The sequence below is a fragment of the Seriola lalandi genome, unplaced genomic scaffold (genome assembly GCF_002814215.2).
Source record: "Seriola lalandi dorsalis isolate HSWRI2012SDOR001 ecotype SW California unplaced genomic scaffold, Sedor1 jcf7180002054850, whole genome shotgun sequence".
Lineage (NCBI taxonomy): Eukaryota > Metazoa > Chordata > Actinopteri > Carangiformes > Carangidae > Seriola > Seriola lalandi.
Window position 1 is genome coordinate 1,729,385 of NW_019525403.1, and position 25,286 is coordinate 1,754,670.

At 39.6% G+C, this 25,286-nt stretch overlaps 1 protein-coding gene across 1 annotated transcript in view; it reads left to right on the plus strand.

Annotated features, from left to right (window-relative positions):
* dmd (dystrophin) overlaps window positions 1-25,286 on the plus strand; it is a 289,183-nt gene that overhangs the window by 70,701 nt on the left and 193,196 nt on the right. Inside the window, exon 2 of the mRNA XM_087179530.1 lies at window positions 15,662-15,723. Coding sequence (XP_087035656.1) covers window positions 15,662-15,723 — 62 coding nt within the window. The remainder of the gene's footprint in view (window positions 1-15,661; window positions 15,724-25,286) is intronic.

Below are 25,286 nucleotides of genomic sequence, written 5' to 3' on the forward strand. Positions count from 1 at the left end.
ATACTAAATTCTCAGCAATGTTTATGGTTTTTAGCATTAATTCCCAACACAGGGAAAAACACTTTCTGCCTGTCAAACTTTACATTCTCATATATCACAAACTAGATAAATAAGCTACCGCTAGCTCCATGAGTTCTATCCTTTTAAAGAAAGTATTTGTAAGTTTTGCTATCGCTACATAGCTAACATTAGCATTAACAGCTGTTAACTTACCAGTCTAGAAGAGATGTTGCGAGATCAGCATCATCTTCATTCCTTTAGTCACCAACAGCTGTCTCTAGCAGTGTTGGTGTCTTTTCTTCTACTGAAGTTAGCATGCTAACCAGTTCGCCCAGTCCATATCAGCCCGGCTCGTCACTTTGTCATCATGACTCACTATAGCCTCCAATCTGTCCTGAAGACGTAGCGCTGCTAAGAGGACGTATTATAACCTCTTGTGTTACAAAGACAATGATGGTGGAAGCTCTTGTTCGGCAACAAACACCACCACCAGCTCCCGGCAAGAAACCATGTCTGGCAGCAGAGAAAACTTACAAATAGCTAATTTTAACATAAATGTCAATAAATTATTCTGGACCTCAAGCTCCGGAGGAAAACTTACTTACTGGATCTATTTTATCATTAAGAGTTTCCACTACTTATAGCCTGATGTGCTAGTAGCCTACAAATGATAAGTGCACTGCAGCAGTAGTTAAAAATAGAAACATATTAGCCATATGTGGACAATATCAAAAAGCAGACCTCCACTACAGCTGTAGCTGGGTAGACTGGGTCTAACAGGATTATGTGATTCCTCTTTTATATTTTTGTTGTTACACTTGAAAACCTCCTGGTGTACTCACACAGTAAAATGGAGAAAAAGGAAGTATTTTATTATGAACTGATTATTCTTTAATGCCTCATCGTGCCCTCATATCTATGCATGTCACGTATGCTGAAATTCAAGAGGTTAGTACGACTTTTATCATATGAATGCAAACACAGCAGTGATGAAGTCACAGAGCAGTCAGCAAAGAATTAAACGGTCACTGGCAGCAATTATAAGGGCTCCTATCCACATGAGTTTTTCCTGTGTGCCCAGTGTTTCAGGGTGAAGTAGTAGCGTTTATGCAACGGCTCCTACTGACCACAGTACAGTTGAAAAGCTGAAATCCCTCGAAAATAACAGCAAACATCTTCTTCCCAATTTGTGTGTGTTTATACTCCACTGCAGGAAAGATTGAGCAGCTGATGGTGTGAAATGTGGCAGCTTATGCTGGTTTATAACAGAAGAGGAGTAATCAGGAGTTAAGCCTGAAATAAGAGCAGCTTGTTACTACTGTTGATTTCTGATGACATACCAAATCAAAAGGCAGTTTTTGTGTATTTTAATTGCAAATTATTGAATGTGACGTGGTCTTGCAGTGTATTGTATGATGAGGGATATTTGTAAAAGTAGTTTGAGATGTCAGTGATTCAGTGATTTCCCTGCAGGCAAACCTCCCTCTTCTCACTGAATTTACATCCTTGCCTGTTCTTAACATACATTATAAAGTGAAGACCGTAATTATTCAAACAGCTACACATTTTACCTTCTCCAGCCTCTGAGTTTCAGCACATTCAATTTGAAATAAGATAATGGACACCACATTAAAGTGCCAAGTCTCAGCTTTAATTCAACTTAGAAAGAACCGTGTAGGAGATAAAGCCCTTTTAACACATAGGGCTCAAAGTTTAGATGTTCAAAAGTAATTGGACTGATGCACATGAAGTCAAACAAAGTCATATTTAGTCAGTGACATCATCAGATGCTTTGTATCTCCAAGGCCTTTACTGCAGCTGAGTCAGACTGAGCTCAGGACTCAGCCAGTCAAGGATATTCCACCTCTTCACCCTGAAAAGCTCTTTGGTTGCTTCGACTGTATGTTTGGATCATTGTCCTGCTGAATGATGAAATGTCATCAAGTGAGTTTTGCTGCATTTTGCTGAATCTGAGCCACAGACTGCTCCTGTACTTTCTTGATTTGCTGTGCAGTTATAAATGGTTTTTTCTTCACCATACAAATGATTTTGCAGTTGTCCACAAGACTAAAAGGTCTGCAGGTCAATTGCCTGTTTCTAGTTTTCCTGTTTTATAAAAGGCATCCAACAAACCATAGACCTTTGATATCTCTGATAGATATATGCCTTTTCATATTGTTTCCAGGTTGTCCCTTCTTGGTACAAACATTCACATGGACTCATGGGTGAACTGATTAGATTTTGGTGGTCAAAGATTAAGGTCACATTGACCACACAAAATGTGTAATATTTTCTATGACTCCGGATAAACAGGGATGTAACCTGAAACTAGTCTGAGTGGAGGAGGGATACAACCACAAGGTGGTGATTCTACTCACTTGCATGGCCACCTCTTTACACCTCATACTGACTGCACCTCAATCTAAATGGCAACTCTCAGTCAACCCTTGACCATATGTTAGCCCTATTGTTCTTGAACTAACTTGGAAACAACACACAGCGGCCCATGAAACATTTTGTTGCCAAGTGTCCAGTTACTTTTGAACCCCTGCAATTTGGGCTCTATGTGTTAAAAGGGGTATATCTCACACACAGTTCTCACAATATTGATTTAAACCTATTCCTATTACAGCTGAGACTTGAACGTAGTCTCCATTATTTTATTTCAAATTGAAGCTGAAGTACAGAGCCTGAAGAAGCAGAAATGTTTTACTGTACATACACTGTAGATTTGATGAGATATTCCCCTTATCGACCTGTGTACTTGTGATTTAGCAGCTGTGCTTTTACACTCGAAAATAAATTGCGTCTCAAGCGTCAACACAAATCAAGTTGCACCTGTCACCTCTTCCAGTCTCATAAACACAATTTAAAGCACATAGTAATCGTTTTAGAAATTGCATTTCAATTTTTCTCACTCGTTCGTACAAATAGCAAGAGGCATTTATACCAGTCAACGGGGGGGGGGGGGGGGGGGGGCAGCTTTACACTGTTATTGTTCATGCTGTTTGACAGATTGTAACTGGGTTTATTTGTTCTACATTTATGCATTTTTTTATAGATTTCAAACTGAAAATCAGACTATGTAAGTTTTGAAAGAAAAAAATGCCGCAATTTTCCTCTTTCAAATGAACAGTGGAAGTAATAAGCAACAAAACTCTGATATGATCAGTAGCTCGTGGTGCCTAATGTTAGCTAACATGAGAAAACTTTAGATAGATATTGCTGTGTACAGTAACTGACAGTTTCTAGACTGTATGTCTCGACTCTACTGTCTGCTGAACACACCATGCTTCACCACCAGACGTTTTAGCTGTTTCCTGCTTGTTCCAGTCACTCACTGTCAGACTGACTCCAGAGACTCTGTGGAAAAGAAATGGAAACTTAACGGGCCATTATGTTGTAATAGAAACATCAGCAAACGTTATATATACATATCGTAGTCCGTGGTGGTCTTTGCTTTTTGAGTATATGAGAAGACACCACTCTCATGTCTGTCAAATATAAAGCACACACTGTAAAAGAGAAAAAAAAGTTGAGAAAATGTCATGGCAACAACCAAAAAATTGGACTTAATTTGGCTATTTAACTTAATTTCTTAAGTTACAGCTTTTTTTTCTATCCAACTCCAATATTTACTTCTGTGAACTTATTAAAGGTTAGAGTAACATTGTTTTACTGGATCACAACTCAAACGTTTTACTTTCCTTCTCAAGCCTTATCTTTATCCCTCATGACAGATTTTTCTTTACTGCTTGTAGTCACAGTAAGTCTGGTTATATTGTTCTTTAATATTGTCCACATGACTCAAGTGCCTTACACAACAACGGTGCAGGTCTTAGCATTGTTTTACTTCTGATCAGGGAGAAGACCATCTCACAAAAAGACACATAACAGCCTCTGTCTTTTTCATAGTAGAAAAAAGGATTCGGGGGAATTTAACCTTAATGCAATGCATGCTGGGAAGTACATGAGAATAAGCTCACATTGTTGCTAAATAGCTTAAATGAATGAAGTAAGTTAACAATCTTGTGATTATAAATGAAACAATTTAGACTTGAATCCAACAAACACAAGTTCGCAGAACTTTAGCCATTTATAATGAATCACAGATTAAGATTCAAAGTTATCAGGAAACTTTCACTGGTATTAGAGACAAGCTTCATTTGTTGACACAGTTTCAGTTCTTACTTTAAATGCTGATAATCTAAGTTTCTAAGGCCTAACAACCTCTAATTGTTACGTATGTAAAAGAATATTAGTAGCAGTTTTTTTTTACAGTGTGGAGCCTGGAGATGGTTTATGTTTCTCAGCAGACTGGAGCAGCTATCCTGTCCACAATAATAAAGAAATAAAGAAAGAAATAAATCTGCCTACCAGCACCCATAAAGTTCAGTATCTGTACATAAAGTGAAATATAAAACAGGGAGTTTTACAGGGAGTTATATGCTGGAGCTGTTTTGACATTGAGAGAGACGTCCTGGATTTTTTTCCTCTGCTCTCTTTATAAAGACCTAAGCTGTTCAACTCCCACTTCATATTTAAACACACAGACATGAGCTTGGTATTTATCTTCTCATCTAACTCTTGGTTACAAAGAAAATAACTGCATTTCTGACATTACAGCTTCCCACCTTCCCCATTTCTGTCTCTGCACTTCCTCTTTGGTTCACATTTGAAGTAGAAATGTTGTGTCTAAATGTGTCTCTGAGCACCTGACCTGGCCGATGCAGCATTTGGGTGTATTTGCATCAATTTTTTATGTGTTTTTGATGCAATGGTGCATGAGTTTTGATATAAAAGACACCATTTACAAAACTACATCCTCAGCCGCTGCTGCTGCTGTTGGGATGGTATTTTTGAAAGTCCATTAAAGATTTCTGCTCAGGCAGTGGATAAAACAAAAGTTGTTGAAGAAGAAGTAAAGGTCAGTAGAAAGTTATTGCTTAGCCACTGGAGATGGACACAATTAGGCCAGTGCTCTCCATTAGGCTTGAGGTTATGCCTGTGCATTTCACATGTCTAAACAGGTCTGTGCAGAGCTGTGTGCAGGGGATTGTGGGCTTTCATACCACACACAGGCTCTTGTGTAACTTAATGAAAGGCATGCATCCCAGCGTGTGCACAAATACACATAAACAAGTCATTTTGCTTTGCTGTATTACAGATTACTGCTATCAATTTTTGGATTTGGGCAATTTTCTGATATAGTATCTTTTTTTTCCTCTTTTGCCCTGATATGAGGCTGAAATCTGATGCTGCTAGCAATAATCCCCATTCAACACAGATCTGAGCAATTTCCCAATTACAGGGATGAGAAAATACAGCGAGCCACTCTTGGATGATGAAAACGAGCAGAGAGGAGAGAAATGTGAGCGAGATTGAAACGGTGAATAGTCAGTATTCAGTCAGATTGAGACAAAGCTGGAGGTAGAGCAGAACCACAGCTTCCAGCTTCAGTTTCTATGTCTTGAATTTGAATTGAAAGCTGACATGAGAGCCAGCGTGACCTTAGGGCCCTCAGAATGCAGTCGCAGCCTGACTGGGGAAGGAATGAATTTTTTTTGTGTGTGTAAATGTCTGAAAAAGGTGACATTTATTCATCAACAACTGCACGGTTTTGCTTTTCAAACGGTGCCAAATGCATGTGCTTGTGTCGAATGTTTGACAGAGAAAGAGACAGAGAGCAGAGAAGCCCTCCGAGGTTTTCTGTCTAATAAAACACAGTAGGAGGAAAGATTACTTTTCTTTATAGAAGTGGTAATTACAAGAAGGGCTGCTTTTATGAAGACATAAATTGGTATGAGAAAGAGATGGGAGATGGGGGATGGATGCGGCGGGGAAGTAGAAAATATATTATGGCCTCCCTAATCAGTCAATAGGAATTATCATGACACTGTGACAGAACAGACTCGTGTGCGTCTCACTTTTTTCCAGTGTATCTTTCTCCTGCACCTTTTCTACCCCGTGTCTTCTCTTTACTACATGAGTGAGAGAGACGTTTTCTGCCTGAGTGCTTCCCGTGTCTGCCTGTTCTCATGTGTGTGCTTAATCTGCGTTCATAGTGAGGTTAATCCTTATCTGGCAAAGGAGCACACTGGGTTAATCTGGAACAGGTGGGAGCTGCGTCATGTGACACACACACACACACACACACACACACACACACACACACACACACACACACATGCAGTAAGCAAACGATGGTACAGCAGAAAAAGGCTTAGGTGGCTTAACGCATGGATATTTCTCACATTTAAATGATAGTTTTTACATATAAATAAATCTCAAAACAAGTCGTTTTAAGAGAGATTCTGTTCTTATCAGAAACTTATAAGGAATATAATATATAATAAATGGAAATATTTTCATGTTATAATCCAGCATCATATACATTTTAAGAGAGAGAAACATAGAAACATACTGTATATCAATAATTTAATCTGATCAGATTTAAGAAGAAATACTTTGCAAGTATTTTGTGAAAAAGATGGCGGTGTAAGTGTTCATATAGCTTTCTGCTCATTTTCAGGTTATGAACATTAGGCTGTCAATCAGAACTGCTTCAACCTTCTTGCCCAATAAAAGGATCTTCAATCTTAGTTATTGTTTTCAGCTTGTCCAGCCGTCTGTCCGATTCTTGATATCTCAGTAACACCTTGACGGAACTTCTTCAAATGTTGCACAAACATTCATAGGACTCGAGGACGACGTGATTATATTTTGGTGGTCAAAGGTTAAGAGTCACGGAGACCTCACAAAATGCGGTTTTGGCCTTGTGAACGCAGTGTCTCTAATTCTAGTTTTTCAGTGTAGTTACCTGCAGATGTTTAAAGCTAAAAGTCATTTGATAATAGATTCAAAAGGATTAGGATTCTAGTACTAGTCTCAAATTCATGCAGTTACAAAAAACCCAATTAACTGTGACCCAGGATACTGTGTATAAAGATATACACAATAAATGACACTGTTGGCCAGGAGTGGCAGCACTGAGCACACTTCTCATGAGAAGCACTCTAGTTGGTAAACAAGGAAGAAATCACGTGCTATCTTTGATTTCTCATGGTTCGTATGGACATTAATGGTAGAGATCTCTCCCGATTGGAGTAATTTAACAACTTCCTGTCGTATTGTTTTCCACCTAAGAAGATTCACTACCATCTCATAAGTTTGTTTTTTCCGTAACAAATCCTGCAGGTCTCTGAGTGATGAAAAAGTCCAGCCCCAGGCTTTATTTTCTGCACTCACTGGAAGAACAGTTTGGCGTGTGCTGCTGTGATTGGCAGTTGGAGGACATGTTTTAATAAAGGAGGGTAAAACTCAGAAGTGTTTCTCTGTCTGAAGGATAGTACGCACATTTCATGTTCTCCTGTTCTCTTCCTCACTTCTCCTTCCTCCTGCACTCCAGCTGCAGTGATGTATCAGCTCCACTCTGTAAAGTTTTTTTTTCTTGGACAGCTACACACACACACACACACACACACACACACACACACAGCTCTGAGGATCTGTCTGTCTGTACAGTGTATGAACGTGTGTATTCTATGTGTGTGTGTTTCAGACAGAGTGGCAGGGAGGGAGGGGTCACTAGATTAGCTGAGCATATTTATGTGTGGCACTAACAGATACTGACGATGACATTAGTTTGACTGAGTGTGTGTGTGTGTGTGTGTGTGTGTGTGTGTGTGTGCGCTGCTAATTGACATTGAGGCTGACATAAGCTTGTCATCCATGCCTCCAATCATCTTTTTCTCTCTCTCCTGCTGTCATTTCTCTTTTTTGTTCCTTTCCCCATCATTCTCTCTCTTTTTCCTTCTCCACACCTCTTTTCTGTATCCTCTGTTCTCACCAGCTCTCTCCCCGTCTGTCTGTCCTCTCTCTCTCTCTCCGTCACTTCTTCTCTGTCTCATCTCTCAGTAATGACCCGATCTGATTGGATTTGGTCACAGATTCCTTCCGTGGCTAATGGCCGTGACCGTTGCTAGGGAGTCGGTGCCAAAACAGTGACAAACATGGCTGTTGTGCCAGGCCACGCCGGCAATGGAGACAGATCACTTGTTTCCCCTCATGGGGGCTTTTTTATCTTTACTTAAAGATTCTCTGAGCTCCATTAGGACGGTGACAGGCCTGTTGAGCCCGGCCTCCATGATGGATCAGACAGTTACTATGAATTTATCCATCTATCACACATTGCCAGTATATTAGAAATACATTTTAGGATGATAAGTGCAGGTTCTGTATAATCTTCAGGCAGATATGTGACATAAAAATTACATCGAACGTCACTTAATTAGCATTTCATTTGAATGTGATCTCGGCTCCTCCGCTGAGAATACAGTAGTGCTAAGGCAAGGCTGGCATACTAACAGCCGAACCATAAACATAACCTACAGCATATAATATACAAAAGATTTAATAACAGTGGGCTTGAAAGTAAAATACCACTGGATGAGTTCTTATAATTTCAAAGATTTATAGCTGTGAGATTATAAATCAAGTGTTTGGCAGCAACCCGTGCAGGCTGCATCACCCTTTGTGTGATGTCAAATTCATTTGCAGAGCAGAAGAGGATTACATTAGCTGTGGGAGAAATTACATCTAATATGCAGAGATTTATAGTTTAATTTTCAGTGTAATACAACTTCAACTTCTGCTTAATGATAATCAGAAAAATAGTGGAAAATAAATGTTACTGTAGTTTGATTGGTGTTCTCTCTTAAGACAAATCTTTCTTTTTTGTAAAAACTTTTGTGCATGGATTCAACAAAGTTGAAGACAGGACACTTCCCGTTTTTTTTAAGGAAGATTGTGAAATTTTTCAACCTGGGTTTTACCCTCATGGTTATTCTGAGGAGGGGTCATATGCATATGTAACTTCTCATTTTCCACCTCTGTTGTAAAGATTCAGGAAAGTAGTGCACACCTCCTGAAGTGTCTGCAGTTGTAAGTTCATTTGATAAAGTAACACAGATGGGATCACTTTCATATATGTTTCGACTTGTGGTCATATGTACAGTTTCATCTGTTACAACTTCTCTAGCTTGTACTCTCACTAATAAACAAACTGGAGAGTGCAGATGAATAAGCAGCTCGTTGGAAACTAGCAGTATTGGGAAGGTTACTTTCAAAATGGTGATTAGTATCACCCACAGTCAGAATTTTCAGAAACTGTGTTTAGATAAGAGATTACATGGTTCCATAATTATTAACATTTCGAACAGATCAGGACATTAACACTGTCTTGTCCTGTACTGCAGGAAAGTTGTGTTACATTCTACTTTATCTGCAGATTTCTTTCTTACAGGTGAACAGACACAGACCAGACAATAACTAGGCCATACTTTGATCGCTTCATTGCTTCATTACAAACCACACTGTGTGAGACTAGTGTGAGCTGCGTGTGTCCTCTCTGGGGACCTAATTTCTTCAAACCCTGCTGGAGTTCAGCATGGAAGCTTTAAAACATATTGCTGCAGCAGCTCAAATAGTAGTTCCACTACCTACAGCAGTTACACTCCAGTCTATTAACTGTGCAGCTGAGAGAGGAGGGGTGCTGTTTTCTCCTCTAAGGCTCTTGTTCCTGTCCAAGATTAGATAAAAATATTAGGAGACAAATACCTTTGCTTTGCCCGTGCTTTGTCTCCATCACTAATTCTTATCTGGATACTTGCTTCGCTAATAATAAATGATTATTTCAAGGAGATTTTTTGCCTGTATTTTTCCCATCTGAACTCATTATTTGGCTGTTTGCAATTCAGATGAGCCCAGGTCTTAAACTTATTTTACTGTTGCACTGTTGGTTAGCCACATGAGCATTTGCTAAATGCTTAAAATGAAAATGGAGCATAATGGCTCAAGATGAAAATGTATTTATGAATTTGTATTCACTTCCTAGGGAGAGTGCTCTTTTTGTCCTTTTCCACTTTGAAAGAAAAAGCCATTAAGGAAGACAAAAGTGACTCCCGCACTGCGAAGTGTTAAAACTTTAAGCACAGGGCAGGAAAGATTTTATGTGTAGTTTTAAGTGTCTCCTCAGAGGCTGCATCTGGTAAGGCTCAGAAATATTGTATAATACATCAATACATCTTAAAAAAAGGCACATCACTGACCTTTTTCACAGACAACACTTTGACATTTAGGACAGTAGGAGAGGTGTAAATGATGAAATGAATGCAGGTCAAATTCTGTGAGCTAATAGGAAGAAAATAGGGTCCCCCAGACCTTTGGGGTGCCACTTTCTTTTCTCCCCCAAAAAAACTTTGTTTACCGTTAGCTCTTTTTCAGTTCTTTAACAGTTCTAACACTTGAATTTAAGAAAGTCACACAATGAAATCTTGTTAAATGTTGTTCAATATTCAGTTGTTGTATACAGAGATATTTTAGATATAGATATTTCAGGGATATATATTAAGTGTTACAAACAATTGGTAAATATGTTTTGTAATTTCTATTTTATTTATCTATTTATTTGTTTTGTAGACTTCATATTTTGGGGGCACAACAACAGAGGTTTATATTCTGTCTTATTCTAGAGGATATATTATATTAGAATCTATTTTCAACCTAACATGTTACGTGAATGTTGACTTCTACAACACACACTTTACCTAATATCAACCATCTATTTTTTTAGCATTGCATTTAGCTTAATATCTTTTTTTAGTTTGTTAGGTGAAATATTTAAAACATTTTGAAATCTTTACTATCTGAATATAGCCGCTCATGCTACCAGGCCACAGCTAGCTCTGCACTGCACTGACAGTGAGATGAAGTAGTGATTCACACTGGTTTGGCCCAGGCGCTGTCCAGAGTGCTGATCCTGGAACTGTCCCAGGGACTCAGCATCTCTCAGCCCTGACAGAAAGGAAATTCACTTAATCTGTTTACCTCTGGTACCTCTGTTGCATCTTTTCACTAACAGACCACCTCGGGCCATATCCATAAAATATCTTATGTCATTACAAGTCTAAGTAGAGCTACTAAGAGTTTCCTTCAAGAACTTTTCACACAGCAGCTGAGAGCAACTTCATACTGAAAGAATGACAGACATTGTGTTTAATAAATGAACTTACTATGTCTGCAGGTGACCAGTCTGTGTCAGGGAATATGAAATAAAATCAATACACAGAAATACATATCAGATAGGATAGGTTTGATAGAGATAGATACAGATCTTTTAGACGATTAACAATAACAATCTGGCTGTCCGACGATCTGTCGAAATTCTGGATCAGGCCTTGCGCCTGCTGCTTGTGCTAGGTTGACAGGTGAAAGAGGAGTGTATATCAAGATGGTTAGAAGAGAAAATATCATAGAGACAGAGTTTGTTGTGCACGTAGAACGGTAAGCATAGTTATCTGTTTATTTTGTTTGTTAGCTTGTAACTGGCAGTGGCTTACACAGTGTTAGTGGCTGTGCTAATGCTAACTCTCTCTCTCTCTGTACTGACAAAGTGTCAAGTTCATTTAGCTTAGCTTTTGTTCTTATGAGACTGTCATTGGTTCACTGCAGTTCAAGGGAGGAAATATTCAGTCATGGTGTTGAATGATTATTTCACTCATCACATGTCTGTATTATATGAAAACATGCTAAGGATGTTAACAGGGTTAAAGACTTGATCTTGAGGGAGTCTTTAACATGTTTTTCTTTTAGTGTTTTTCATATTATTACACATAATCTTCCCAGTGAGAGTACAAGAGAGTCATACTGCTATTGAAGCTACTTACACAGTGTTGAAGTCACTCCAGAGCTCCTGAAGTGATTGCTCTGTGATAAAGACTTGAAAGGCAGGCGGAGATACAGTACTCTACATTAAGTCAGCTGATTTTCTGTGAGATGTATAAGCACATTTTGAAATACTAACTCTTGATCGAGACGAGGATTGATTCTGAATGCTTCAGTAAATGTGCTGCAGGCTGTTTTGTAGTGTAACCTATGGTCCGTCAAAAGTCTCTCAACACAAACAATGACTGTTATTTAATGACATGTTTCTAGGTGACCGCATCCTCTGATTATATGATTATGTTGACCGCAGCCTCTCCTCCTGCTGAGCTGAAACACTGAGTGTTTAAAAGCTGTTTTCCAGTTTGGCAAAGTGACTGCTGTCACACAGATATTTGTCTAGCCCTGCCTCTGGTGAGGAAACCTGTTTGAGACAGATCCATCCTTTTCTGTCTTTCACTTTGTGTCCTCCAGCTTTTTGACCTTCTCTTCCTCTGAATTATCTTTAGCTCTCTGTTTTGAATTTCACTTTCTGTCCCTTCTGTTTTTATTTCTCCCTCTAGCTTTGTTTTTATTTTTTACATTTTATCCAATCATTTCCTGTCCTCTTGTGCTTGTCCTCCTTTTTTCCTTTCTCTCCTCCTGGAATTGAATTCCCTTCCTTCATTCCCTTCATCCTTCTCTTCAACACCTCACCACTTCATTCCCTCTCTTTCTCTTCCTTCTGTCACCTCTCTCAAACCAAGATTAAGCTATTAATGTTCAAGTCTTGAGTTAATGAGATGCATGTGGCTGTGTGCATGTGTTGAGTATATCTGTCTGTGCCCATGCATAATATTCTGTGTAGTGTGTGAGTGTGAGAGAGTGAAGCTGCCGCAGGTTTCAGAAGCAAAACAACGATTTAAATGGACTATTGATCGTGCCTCTCTCTCTCTCTCCTTCAGTCTCTGATTGCTTCCTTCCCTTCACACACACACTCTTTTTGCCTGACAGCACATACACACCACAATGTGTACATATGCAAATATGTACACATCCACACAAACACAAACACTTAGACATACATAGAGAGGCAGACATTTTTAGGCATTGGAGACAGGTAAACTGGGAAGCTGCTTGGGATATTGGGATATTAATAACCAGGTTTTTACTGTTCAGTGTTCTTCAGGCACCAGAACTACTTACTTAGGTTTAGGAAAAGATCCTTGTTTGGGTTGAAATGAGTGCTTTATTGTCAGGGTTACAATGATAAACACACAGTTAAGGTTGTTGATGGAAGAAACTAGGGAAACAGGCTACTGTGCTTTCCATAAAATAACAGAAGTATATATATAAATGCACTAACCTAATTTCAAATCATGTTTATTTACCTTAAAGGAGCTGCATGTAAGTTTTGCTATTGCTACATAGCCAAGGTTAGTATTGACAGCTGGATAAACCGAAGTTTGAGTTCAACATCAAACTTCATTCCTTTACTCACCAACAGCTGTCTCCAGTGGTGGAAAGAGAGTCTCTTGTTTTGCTGCTATTTCTATCACTTCTTTTTCTTCTACTGAAGTTAGCATGCTAACCGGCTAGCCCTGGCCCTTCATTACTGTCAGATATTGAGTGTTTGAAGCGTCCAGTCTGCCCTGAAGAAGTAGCAGCTAAGATTATAACCTCTTGTGATGTAAATATGATGGCTGACGCTCTCGGCAAGACTGATAAGTAAACAGCAGTTTAAGCTAATGTTGTTCAGCAGAACTTACAGATAGCTCTTTTAACAGGGTAACATGTAATAACTGAAGGCAACTCTGATGAGTGTATTAACATTTTTATCATGTCATCTGGATTATGGCGGCTGTACAGTAAGAGGATAATGTTTAGAGAGATTTTAGGAAAGAAATCAACCTGAAATATGAAAGTGGGAGGGGGGGGGGCAAAAATAGGATTTAAAAAAAGTGAGGGGGTGCATGTTATTTTTAGTAGAAGAGTCTTGCAAAGGGCAAACAGATTTGCTGCTGATGCCTGCCTCTCCTTAAACACAGTGTTACAGCTGCATCCTTCAGGGTGGAGGCGGATTTCTGTCCCCACAAACACACACCCGCAACATATGAAAATACATTAATTGAACACACATACACATGTGCACGTAGGACACCACTGCACTCTCACAGGCATTAATGCAGAAAGGAGCAAATCAAGACAGAGCATCATGGGAAAACAATGGGACAGATGCACACAGATGTGGATGGATTGCCTGCTTTAGATGAGATTGTTTGCTACATGATTCTGTTTCATTCATGCTTCACTGCTCAGACTGGCATTATCTGTGTGTGTGTGTGTGTGTGTGTGTGTGTGTGTGTGTGTGTGTGTGTGTGTGTGTGTGTCCAGCGACTCACTACAGTGCACTGCTCAACGTGGGACCTTTTAATTAAAGGAGAAGTTTCATTATCAGCTCCATTAGTCAATGCCTGGCCAGTGTCAACACTCACACACGCACACACACACACACACACACACACACACACACACACACACACACTGACAGAGTACTGTTAGCTTGGCTGGTATAATATTTAACCTGATGTTCTGTATCAGGCTGAGAGTGTAATTTATTATCCGTAGTAATGGGAAGTGACCCCATTTCCAGTCAAATGAGAGAGGCGGGGGAGAGGTGTTATTATAAGTCATCGTGTCATCATTTCCATTATAATGCATGTCACAGGCCATACTACATTGTTCTGCTACTGATAAAATAAAAAGCCATGTACAGATGTAGAGCGGAGGATAAGGCTCCTGCCATGTGGGAATTTCTGGAGATAGGACAGGATCCCTAGGTCCCCAGACAGTCTGGATCCTGGTGGTGATGAGAGGGTGGTATGCTGCACCACAGTAGTTGTGAAAGACGGAATGAATGACATTTATTACTGCGAGTATGTTAGCATTTAGTACCATTAAGTACAGCCTAAAAGAGCTGCTAGCATGATATTAGACTCTTAGTGTTGTTTACCTCAGTCCATACAGACCTTGGTTTTAACGGTGAATCCTCATATACTTCCAGTTATTACATATAAGAGAGAATATATTAAATTGTGTATGCATAAATAATTCAATTCAGTCTTTTAGCTTTGTTTGTCAACGTATGAACATGTTTAAAGAGAGGAGACTCTGAGCGATAAACTTTGTTAATGGCAGAAAGTTTCTTGTATAAACTGTGAACTTTCATACATCTTATTAGATTATTCCACAGTATAGTAAATAATTAACAGAATAGGTTTCATTCCAAAATGAGACTTGGATAAAAAGTAATATCACCTGCTCTCACTCTCACCTCAATGATTGATAGAAGAAAATTAAGACCCAGGCGCTCTCTCAGACTTCTAGGTCGCTGAGTCACTTTTCAGACAGCTCCATACAGAATAGTGATGATTTTTTTTTCTTTCATATTTCAACAGCATTTAGCTCTGTTGACAGGTAGCAGAACAGCTCAACAATGACTATGATCGGAGTTATGATTTTCGAATCATCGTTGCATGAGAGCAGCAAATGGAAATTGTGCCGACTCACTCCAGTTGGTGGTGTGACGGTGGCGTGCTGAGTGGTGACTGATATGATGAGGATGCAATTAGCTATGAGCAAGATTAGTGGAGCCTCTTCATGCTGAGCACCACTTGCGTTCCTGTGTGTTTGTGTGTGTGTGTGTGTGTGTGTGTGTGTGTGTGTGTGTGTGTGTGTGTCAGAGAGAGAGATCGTATTCCTATACACAATTCAACATGTTTAGTTTGTCAACCTGTCAGTCAGACAGATGGAATCCGGTATGTAGTGGTACTTGTCAGAGTGTGTGTGCCCTTTCCACTTTCTGCTTGAACTGCTGCCATACATCTGACATGACACACACACACTCACACACACACGCTCTGTACCTTCTCCTGACTATCTCTGTTTTCCTCTCTGGCAGATGAAAGAGAAGACGTTCAGAAGAAGACTTTCACAAAATGGGTAAACTCACAGTTGGCTAAGGTAAGACGGTTTCCAGCTTCCTTTCCATTAACGACCCACGTTCACTACATCCTCTATTCCCCGCCTGCACTGGACTCCCAGCCTTTGACTCGTCATCACACACTGTGATCACTTTCTCTCATCCCTATCTTGTGCTGTATGTACCGTAGATAGAAAACCTCATTCAGAATCACATTCAGACACAAAGCAATTAAATAAAGATACAGCCTTAGAGCATAGCTTTACTCAGCAGTGTGCTGTGTGCAGTGCTGAGACAGAGTGGAGGAGATCGACAGAACAAATCATTTAGTTTGGATTCTTAGCTGCTGCTTTCGAGGTTGTCAAAAGAACGTTTGGCTTTGAGAGGGAGAGAGAGGGAGAGAGAGCTCCATGTTTCTGAGCACCTCCCCTGGCTCTGATTAATAAATGAAAACAAATAATGTTTTGTTTATGATGACAGTTTTGCTTAGTTTTAACAGTCCGAACGTTGGCATGATGTTCTCCAGGTTCTGTGGATCTTTTGATGCGTTCCTTGACTTTTCTCCCCGACTGGCCGGAGCAGCCCCCTCTGTGTTGACTCACAAATTAAGCACTGAACATCACTCGCCACTGTCTTTCGGCTCTGTGGGTCTCCCTCCGGGTGCCGAAAATACTCTAAGGGTTTTTTGATGTAAGAGGTGTGTCTCTGAAGTTTAACTGGTTTGCAAACACTTGTGAATAAATAACACACTGTGGATATTCCACATTGTAAATTCAGGCTGATGGTTCTGAAGCTTGTTGGGCGCTCTGCTGGAGCTGGCTCCCTGTGTTGATGGTGCTGCTGTGGGACTCTCAGGTGATCCAGGTAGAGCGGAGTGGAATATGTTTTCTGAGAACTTGTTGCTCCACAGTCGTTCCATGTGAGAGCTAAAACCTGGTTATAGCTACTAGGTTAACCTCCATACTGTGGGCACAAAATCGAATTCTTTTTTGTTTGTTTTTTGGTTTTTTTTGTGTCCAATCATAAATTCATGTGCATGCACACTTCAGCTCTCAAAAACACACGCAGTAAAATCTGTTCTAAGCTAAATTATATCACCGGTAAAGGAAATACATTGTAAAAACTGTTCTCCAGTCTAAAATATGTTCTTTTATTTTTTGAAATGTTGTTTTATTCTTTTTCCCACAAATGTATGACTCCTGGAAATTATCTTGCGACCCCCATGGTGAGAACCACTGTGCTAAACAATCAACATCAAACTGGTGTGCGATTGCTAACACTACCTCAACTACATGCAGCATTCACCAATACAATGTCCGGATAGCCTCTGTATCAGTAGCCTAAGTGAAGTCTCTCATTTGTTTCATCCGTCTCTCTGAAAGAATGAAGCATGTTCCTGGGGTTTCATTTCCACATGATAACACTAACTCCTCGTCAGCGCCTGCTATTAGAAGCCGAACCCTCTGTGAGTTTAACTAAATGAAACAATAAATACTTTGTAAGAATTTAAGAGCTTCAGCTCCTATAAAAATGTGCCAGCACTAGAGCACTACAGTTAGTGTTAGTCAGCTACTAAAGTCATTATAATTTGGTTTCATCCATATAAATTAAACTCACTAATACTCTTCTTAAGTCATTCTCCCTACTCTTTATCTGTCATTTCTGCAGTGTAACTTTTTCATTTGTTTTTTTTGTTCTGCTGTTTATACAGACATGTATGAAATAACCAAGGACTTTGGCTTTTGTTAAGCTTCAATCTGCAGTTATCTACGGGTCTAGGAATAATAATATTAATTTATTTTTGTGTAAGTGACTATTTTGAATGAGGTTTTCTTTCTTCTGAACAGAACCCTGAACCCTGAAGTTCTGTTTTTCACCTCATCTCTATACTTTTTATGTGGCTGAGGCCTGCAACAAGCTTTGCTTTGAAAACAACCTCTTAATGGAAAAGTTTGTGTGTGTGTGTTATGAGGTTTTGTCTACCTTCTCCTCACACTGTCACATGTCTTGGGCGTAACTGTCCAGACTGACTGAGCACCTATCTTTTTTTTCACCCCCTATTTTTAGAAGAAAATGGACAGGAGAAAAAGAATTGCATCTTCCATCCGGTTCCAGGGTTGTTTCCTGTCCTTCTCTCAGTTTCACAGACAATTTTCGAGGCATTTCCTTTTACAACTGAGATTCAGACGCACACACAAACACACAGAGGTTATTCCCTCCCCGTTCCACTGTCTCTGGAGAGTCGCTTCAGTAAAGCTGGGATAAAGAAAAACCCCGGGGCAGGACAGTTTCCTCCTTGCTGTGATTCTACGTGCTGTGTTGGACTGTTGTGAGAACATATGGATTGTTTTCACCTGAAACACATTTTGTCATTGTTGCTTCATTGTTGTCTGGTGCACTTTGTTGCCCTGTAACTCAGTTAGTGGCCTCCCCATGGGGACAGAATCACTTGGTTTACATTTAACTCTAATTACAGTCAAGTGTTTACGTCTGTGTGTGTGTGTGTGTGTGTGTGTGTTTACTTGTGTTGTGTGTATTTCCTAAGTGCCAACACATCACTTCTTTTCCTATTTTCAAAGTTGATTACAAGGGTGCTAGAGGTGTGCCGTTGCCATGGTGATGGCAAGGCTTAGGTGAGTGTGTGTGCAAATGTGTGCATGTTGCTTCTCATTTCTGTGTGTTTGTGTGTGTGTGTGTGTGTGTGTGTGTGTGTGTGTGTAAAGCTTTTGAAACAGAGTCTGATCTCAGCCAGATGATTAAAGCCAGGGGATGGGCAGAGATACTCTTCTCTCCTCTCCTCCTTCTTTTTCTTCTCTTTTCCTCTCTTTTCATCTTTCTTACCTTTTCCCTTCTTCTTTTCTTCCCTTTCCCTCTCGTCTTCTGTCCTTTCTTCCTGTCTTCCCTCTCTTCGCTTTTCCTCATCTTCCTCTCCACCCTCTCCCCTTTCTTTCCCATTTCCTTCTGTCTCCTTCTCCCCTTACCCTCTTCTTCTCCACGTCTTCTCTGCTATTTTCTTTCCTACTCTTCCTTTTCCCTCTCCTTCCTTTAATTTCCTTTCCGTTCATTGCCTTCCCCTCCTCCACTCTTGTCCCTTGCCTTTTCTTTCCCCTCTTCACTCATCTCCTCTCTTTGTTCCCTTCCCTTCCCCTCCCTTCCTCTCCTCTCTAGTCGTCTTTTCCTCCTTTACCTTTTCTTTTCCTCTCCTCTCGTTCCATCCACTTTTCTATGTTTCTTTCTCCTTTCTATCCTCTCCTGCCCATCCAGCCTGATCCCCTCTAACCATTACTGAGCGAGGGAAGAAGGAGGGAGACAATTTGGAGGTGGGGGTTGAGGAGATAGAAAAGATAGAAAAAGCCAGAGAGAGATAGGCAGGCGAGGAAGAGAGAGAGATCCCCTCATCCATCCAAACTAACCAAAGCATAATGAGTACCCTATCCTAGATAGATGAGTCTGTCTCACACACACACACACACACACACACACACACACACATGCACACACATATACACAGGCCTCAGGAGAGTAAAATGTAGTGAGACAGCAGATGGGAGAAAGTAAGATTATAGCAGGGAAGAAAATGAAATGAGAGAGGCATGTGAAGAATGAAGGAAGGAGTGTGGAGGAAGGGAAGGGAAATGAGTGAGGGGAAAACAAAAGTTCAGACAGGGACAGGAGGGCAGAGCGAAGGAGTTATGGCAGAAGGTGGAAGGTTTGGTAACGACAGGCGTGAGATATATGAGAAGAGAAAGCCGGAGAGATGGCTGCTAGTGAGGCAGCGTCGTGTCTGACTTTAGTGTGATTTGCTACTCAGCAAACCATAAAAAGAGGCTCTTCAGGAATATACGAGAATCTGTCACCAGGGCAGGAAACTGAGCTTTTTTCCCCCCTTGTTTACCAACCACAGCTCGTACTTTATTCAGTTCAGAAGATCAGATCAACCAAGCCCGACCAATCAGCTCGGTCAGCAAACGTCCTGATTCCTACAGGATCCTGACACGGACTGAAGTTCATGTGACAGTAAAGAACAATAAAGACACTGAGCTTCATGTGATAAGTGTCAATAATAGAAGAAATTGGGTTAAGCCAAGACTTCTACCAAACAAAGTGAATACAATTTACCACAATAAAAGCCTCATCAATGGTGATTAGTGGTGGGAAGTTCTGTCACCTTGCCACACAACTAAATAGCAATAGCAAAAACTTTTGGTAGGAAACATAATGAAGGTATGTTGTTAATTTACGTATTTGGCAAATTGTGAATATTTTGGGACGGAACTTGCAGTAAAATGTTCATAGACAATGTATTCACAATATCTACTTGTAGTCACTATCACTACAGCCTTGTTTTGGTTATGGTTCTGTTCAGACTCAACGCTCTTAGTTCAAGTTAGGGAGCAATCGTGGTCTCGTATAACGCTTTCAGACACAACCTGTTCATTTTTATTTCTCTAACCTTAACCAAATTACTTTTGTTGCCTAAACCTCAGACGGAAAACATTGTCTCTAGTGTGACATCCACCCAAGCAACTCCTCTGCTGTTAATAAATGTAGTGCATCATTAATTTGAAAAAAATCAAAAAGCTGTTGTCTCTAAACGTAATCCAGCCAGTAATTACATTTCCTACAAAACATATTTGCTGTTGCAGTTTAGTTGTATATAAATGTAATTTCTAGAACATAGGATTGAAGTGTGCTGGGCATAGACGTGAAGTAACTTATGCTTTACAGTTTTTCCAAAAATATTAAAGGTCCATACAGTCTAAAGGTAGATATCCATGTGTAGTGTGATTATAGATCAGGTCTATGTTCTATATTAATACTGTGAAAGTATCACAGAGAAATGCACACAGCCTGTATTCAGAAAAAGAGTCTTAAAACCAGCCGTCAGGACTTCCTGAACTTGTTGCAACAAAGCAGTCACCACCCTCAGCCACGCCCCAAGCCCCGCCCACCTGGACCCACCATCCAACCTTGCAGGATTTGGTTTCTCTGAGTTTTTACCTGAAATCTGCTATATTTTCATTAGGTCAAGCAGAAAATAGTCAGCCAATCACTTTCTGATTGGCTGACTGACCTGTTACTAGAGCGTAAAAGTGCAATAAGTGTAAAATATGGGACCTTTTAAATAGAAGGCTACTTCACTTACTGTCATAGTTATTGTTACACCCAATGAACCAAAATGTATGTTGTATTATCACAGTAGCAGAGATCACACATGAACTGGAGTACTCTAGTACTATAGGGGCAATAGTTGTCATGCACGGGGAATGTCGAGGAAAGCTGGTATCAGCCCAGCCGAGCTGGATCCGGTCATGTTTGTAGTACTGAATAGTGTATGAACACAGCTCTGGTAAGCTCTGAAAGGAAAACATGTATCAGGCAGTCACTACTCGACTGCTTAAAGCTAAACTTTACCACAGCACTCCAAATGAGTTTGTTACACTGTTTTATTTATACGGCACTTTTCAAAACTAATGCTACAAACTGCCTCACAAGGAAATAAAACACAGCAACACCAAAACCAGAAGAACCAAAAACCAGAAGAACAAATACAATTTTATTGAAGTGGTAAAACAAGGGGGATAAAACAAATAAGTAAACACATAAATGTGTATAAATAACTACACACACACACACACACACACACACACACACACACACACACACAGGAGCCTGAGAGGAGATGTAAAACTACACTGAGATGGTTTTTGGTTCTTAAAATCACAAATATATCTTCTCTTTGATCAACACTTTAAATAAAACACAGCAGAGGAAAATATGGAGCTTTAACACCCCTGACTTCTTCTTCTTCTTCTCTAATTTGTCTTGATATGAAAGGAACAGCTGACAAGCGTACACGAGTCGGTGTCAAATCCAAAATCTTCACAGCCACCACTTGTGTCTGTGCACCTGAGCATATACTGATACACGCAGGGAGGATCATAGACACGGGGGACCCCCAGGCAAAAAGCCTATCAAGGCCCACGCACCGCCCCCGCCGGCCTCCCCGCAGGTTACACTTAATGTTGTATGTAGGTAGCTGACTTCACACAGTAGTTAGAAGGGGCAGCGGTGGTGAACTCTGTAGTATCTTTATGGGAGGTTTAAAGGGGTTTATAGTCGTCATGCCAACATGAGTGGCATTCAGGGGCTCTTTTACCTAATCTTTTAAGGGGAGTCTCAAACATTAGCCTAGTTTGCCTTTCCTAATGGTGTGTCCCTGGACATGCATAACAATGGAAAGCATCAATTAGCCAATACTTAATATGTATATAATATGTATTTACTTTTCCGATCAATATTGCCTTTTTGTTTAGCTGTTTTGTTCACAAGAAATAATGTTTATAATGGTAATAACCTACATTGATATTGACAAAACACTGCTGAAAAATAGTCAGTTTAGCAACAGTGACAACATTATGGTTCGGTCAGGTTTAAACAAACGACTTGATTAGATGGAAGGAAAGATCATGGTTTGGCTTAATATAAGTGACCTGTGTTAACATGGCTACATTAAAGAACACATGGTTAAGGTTGGGAAATGATCATGGTCATAGTTAAAACAAACCAATGTTGACTGTCAGTTAATAAAGGCAGTCAAGTGTGAAGTCCCATATGCGTCGTCCGCTCATCGGTTGGTGGTTTGATTCCTGACTCCTCCAGTCTGCGTGTGAAAGTGTCCCTGGGCAAAATACTGAACCCCAAATTGCCTCTGACTTCCCTGCAGATTCTTCTGAGATTTCTGACCAAACTGAATCAAAGTGTGAAATTTAAGAGCTGTCACACAGTCACAGCAGCTGAGTGATTCTTTTCCAAGTCAAAACTAATCTAAAAACTCCTTGTGGAGCAGCGTGGGTCTCTTGTCCTGTCTACTTCATAAACTGGGGTGTGCTGTAGATTTAAAGATTATTATTCTGTAGAGGTTTTTGCAAAACTGCCAAGCTCGTTGGATGCAGCTTCATAACTGCTTTAACAAGTGCTTTTTCAAGAGGACGCTGCTTTGCTGCTGACTGTGTTTTTCATTGGCACACTGCTGTGGAAAATAGACACAGTAAAAAATGTCCTGTGGTTCAAAATCATACACCTGCGTGCAGCTTTGTCTGACGTTTTTCATCTGTTCTGTTACTTACACAGGAGCACCTTCAGTTTATATAAACATTTATTAAGTTGTTCACTTGGTTTAGTCACTGTTAGGATCAGCTTTGCCTTTAAAGTGGAATCTAGCTCATTAAATCCTATTCAAGAAACTTAAACAAAACCCAGAATCCAGCTTCTTACTTTGAGTGATGGGACCCTACATGTGCACATCATTTGTGTATATATATTATTTACTTGTCATTTATTTCTGTAACCCAATCGCAGTTTACTAATAGTTAAATTAAATTTAATGACAGTTAAAACAAACTTCACATCTAAATTTTAATCAAATATCTTTAGCCCTTTCTACAGCCAATAATCCTGGTTTCATTCCATCTACAGCTGATGAGATACTTGGATTGAGGAAGGCACACATAATGTATCACTAACTGTTAGCTGTCCCACTGGTAGTGAATCAAGTTTTTAGTATTGAATTCATTTGGAACCACTGCAGAAGAAGAGGACTCGCCAAGATGGCATCTTTCAAAGAGCTCCAGTCAAAGCTCATTCGACTTGAGTGATGTTAAAGCCACATGCTTCATGTATGTCATTGATTATTCATCATCTTTTCCCACTGCACTTTGCCACATTTTCTTCGATACATCAACCTCCATTCCTCCTCATTCAAGGGTAAAGGTTCAACATTTGGACTTTTTTGTTGAATTGCCAGCGTTGACACTCTTTTTTTTTTTTTTTATGTGTAAATTTTTAAAAATCCATAACAACAGATGGACTGCACTTAAAAATGATTGGTCTCAATCTCAAAAAACTTATTGCAATATTGATCTTTGTGGCCCCTGTTCTTCATTACACACTGCAGAAAGTGCTTCACACAACCTCAAACAATGCTAGACACTGTTTAATTTGATTGTGTAGTGTTTACACAACTCCACTGCTGCTAAATAAAAGTACACAGAATCTAGTTTCAGTTTCCTCCACATGAGACAGATGCCAGCTCTTAAAAGCAACTTGAAGGCACTCATGTTATGACTCCAAACTTATAAGTGCAGGGTAAAATTCACTATCTCTAATTGAGACCAGATCTGTTACTTATCATAAGTACTTCTCACATATTGGAAGAAAACAGCTGTCACTACTATTTAAATGTGGCTGGGCAAATGAATTACGATCCAAAATTTTGAGGAAACTCAGTATGGTTTTAAAAGCAACTTTCTTAATTTAAATTGGACAGCGTGAAATTTTCTAACTTGTTGCTTTAAATTAGATGACAATGTACATATGGAATGCCATCTAAATCAATATTGAATAAATCAATAAATACAGCTATGAAATAAATCCTGAAATAAATAAATAAGGTAATGTAGAAATTTATAAATAAATGTAAATGCACACATTAGTGAGTCAATAAATAGCAATATAAGTGAAAATATCTGCATTTATTTATTTCTTGTTTTGCATAAGTATCTATTTATTTATTTATTTATTTACTCACATATTTATTTTTACATTTATAACTTTATTTATTTTTGTATATATTCCATTGATTTATTTATTTAATTGTTTATGTATGTATGTATTTATTTGATATTGATTTAGATGGCATTCCATATTTACACAGTTGTAATATTTCACAGTATCAGACAATGAAAGATTTACTGGGAAACTGAGTGTAAATTGCTATTGCTAACTTTGTGTGAAGGAGGCTGAAATAATCAAGGAAAAGGTTCTTGAAGGTGCTGACACACACACACACACACACACACAGTATTGCAGTGGGTGGTTTGGTTACCATCAAGGGAACAGAGTCCAGAGTAGGTATGAGCCACCGGGGTGGAATGAAAGTAAACTATGATAACATTATATTTTGGGGTTTTCACATTGTCTGGCCAGTGTTCAGTTGATTATAAAGACATAACTCAATATAAGTTGCCGTTAAACACATTAGAATAATGTCCCTCCTCTCCCTCAGAGTTGGCTTCAGCTTGAAATAAAAGCAGTTTTTTGGAAGTTGTTCTGTTGGCCAGTTTACGTCTGCTGAAGAACGCAGATCCTGGGATTCATCCATGTATGCCAGGTTGATCATTTGCTCTGGTGATTCATGTCAACAGTTCAGCACACACTCTGCAGAGTGATACTGGCTACTACTATTACCTCGCAGCAACTTTGAATCTAAATGCTAATTTAAGTTGGACAGCATGTACTTAGGTCGGGCAGTTTTTATGCAGTGGTGACACATGAATTGATACAAATATACTACAGGTGTAATGTTTTGAGATCAACAGATATTGCTGTACCCGAGTAAAAAGCTGCAGGCCCTGACTCAGACAACCTAAAATAGTGTTTATGAGGTAGCCTACATTTTAATTCACATTTTTTGCCTTGCTAGCAGCCTGAGGATGTGCAATCTGCCAGTGCATCAGTTTCTATCAGAGGATGAATCCACATGACTTTGATGATCCTCTGACTTTTCCTCTTGGTTGATCTCTTTGGTGAAATATTGTCACAA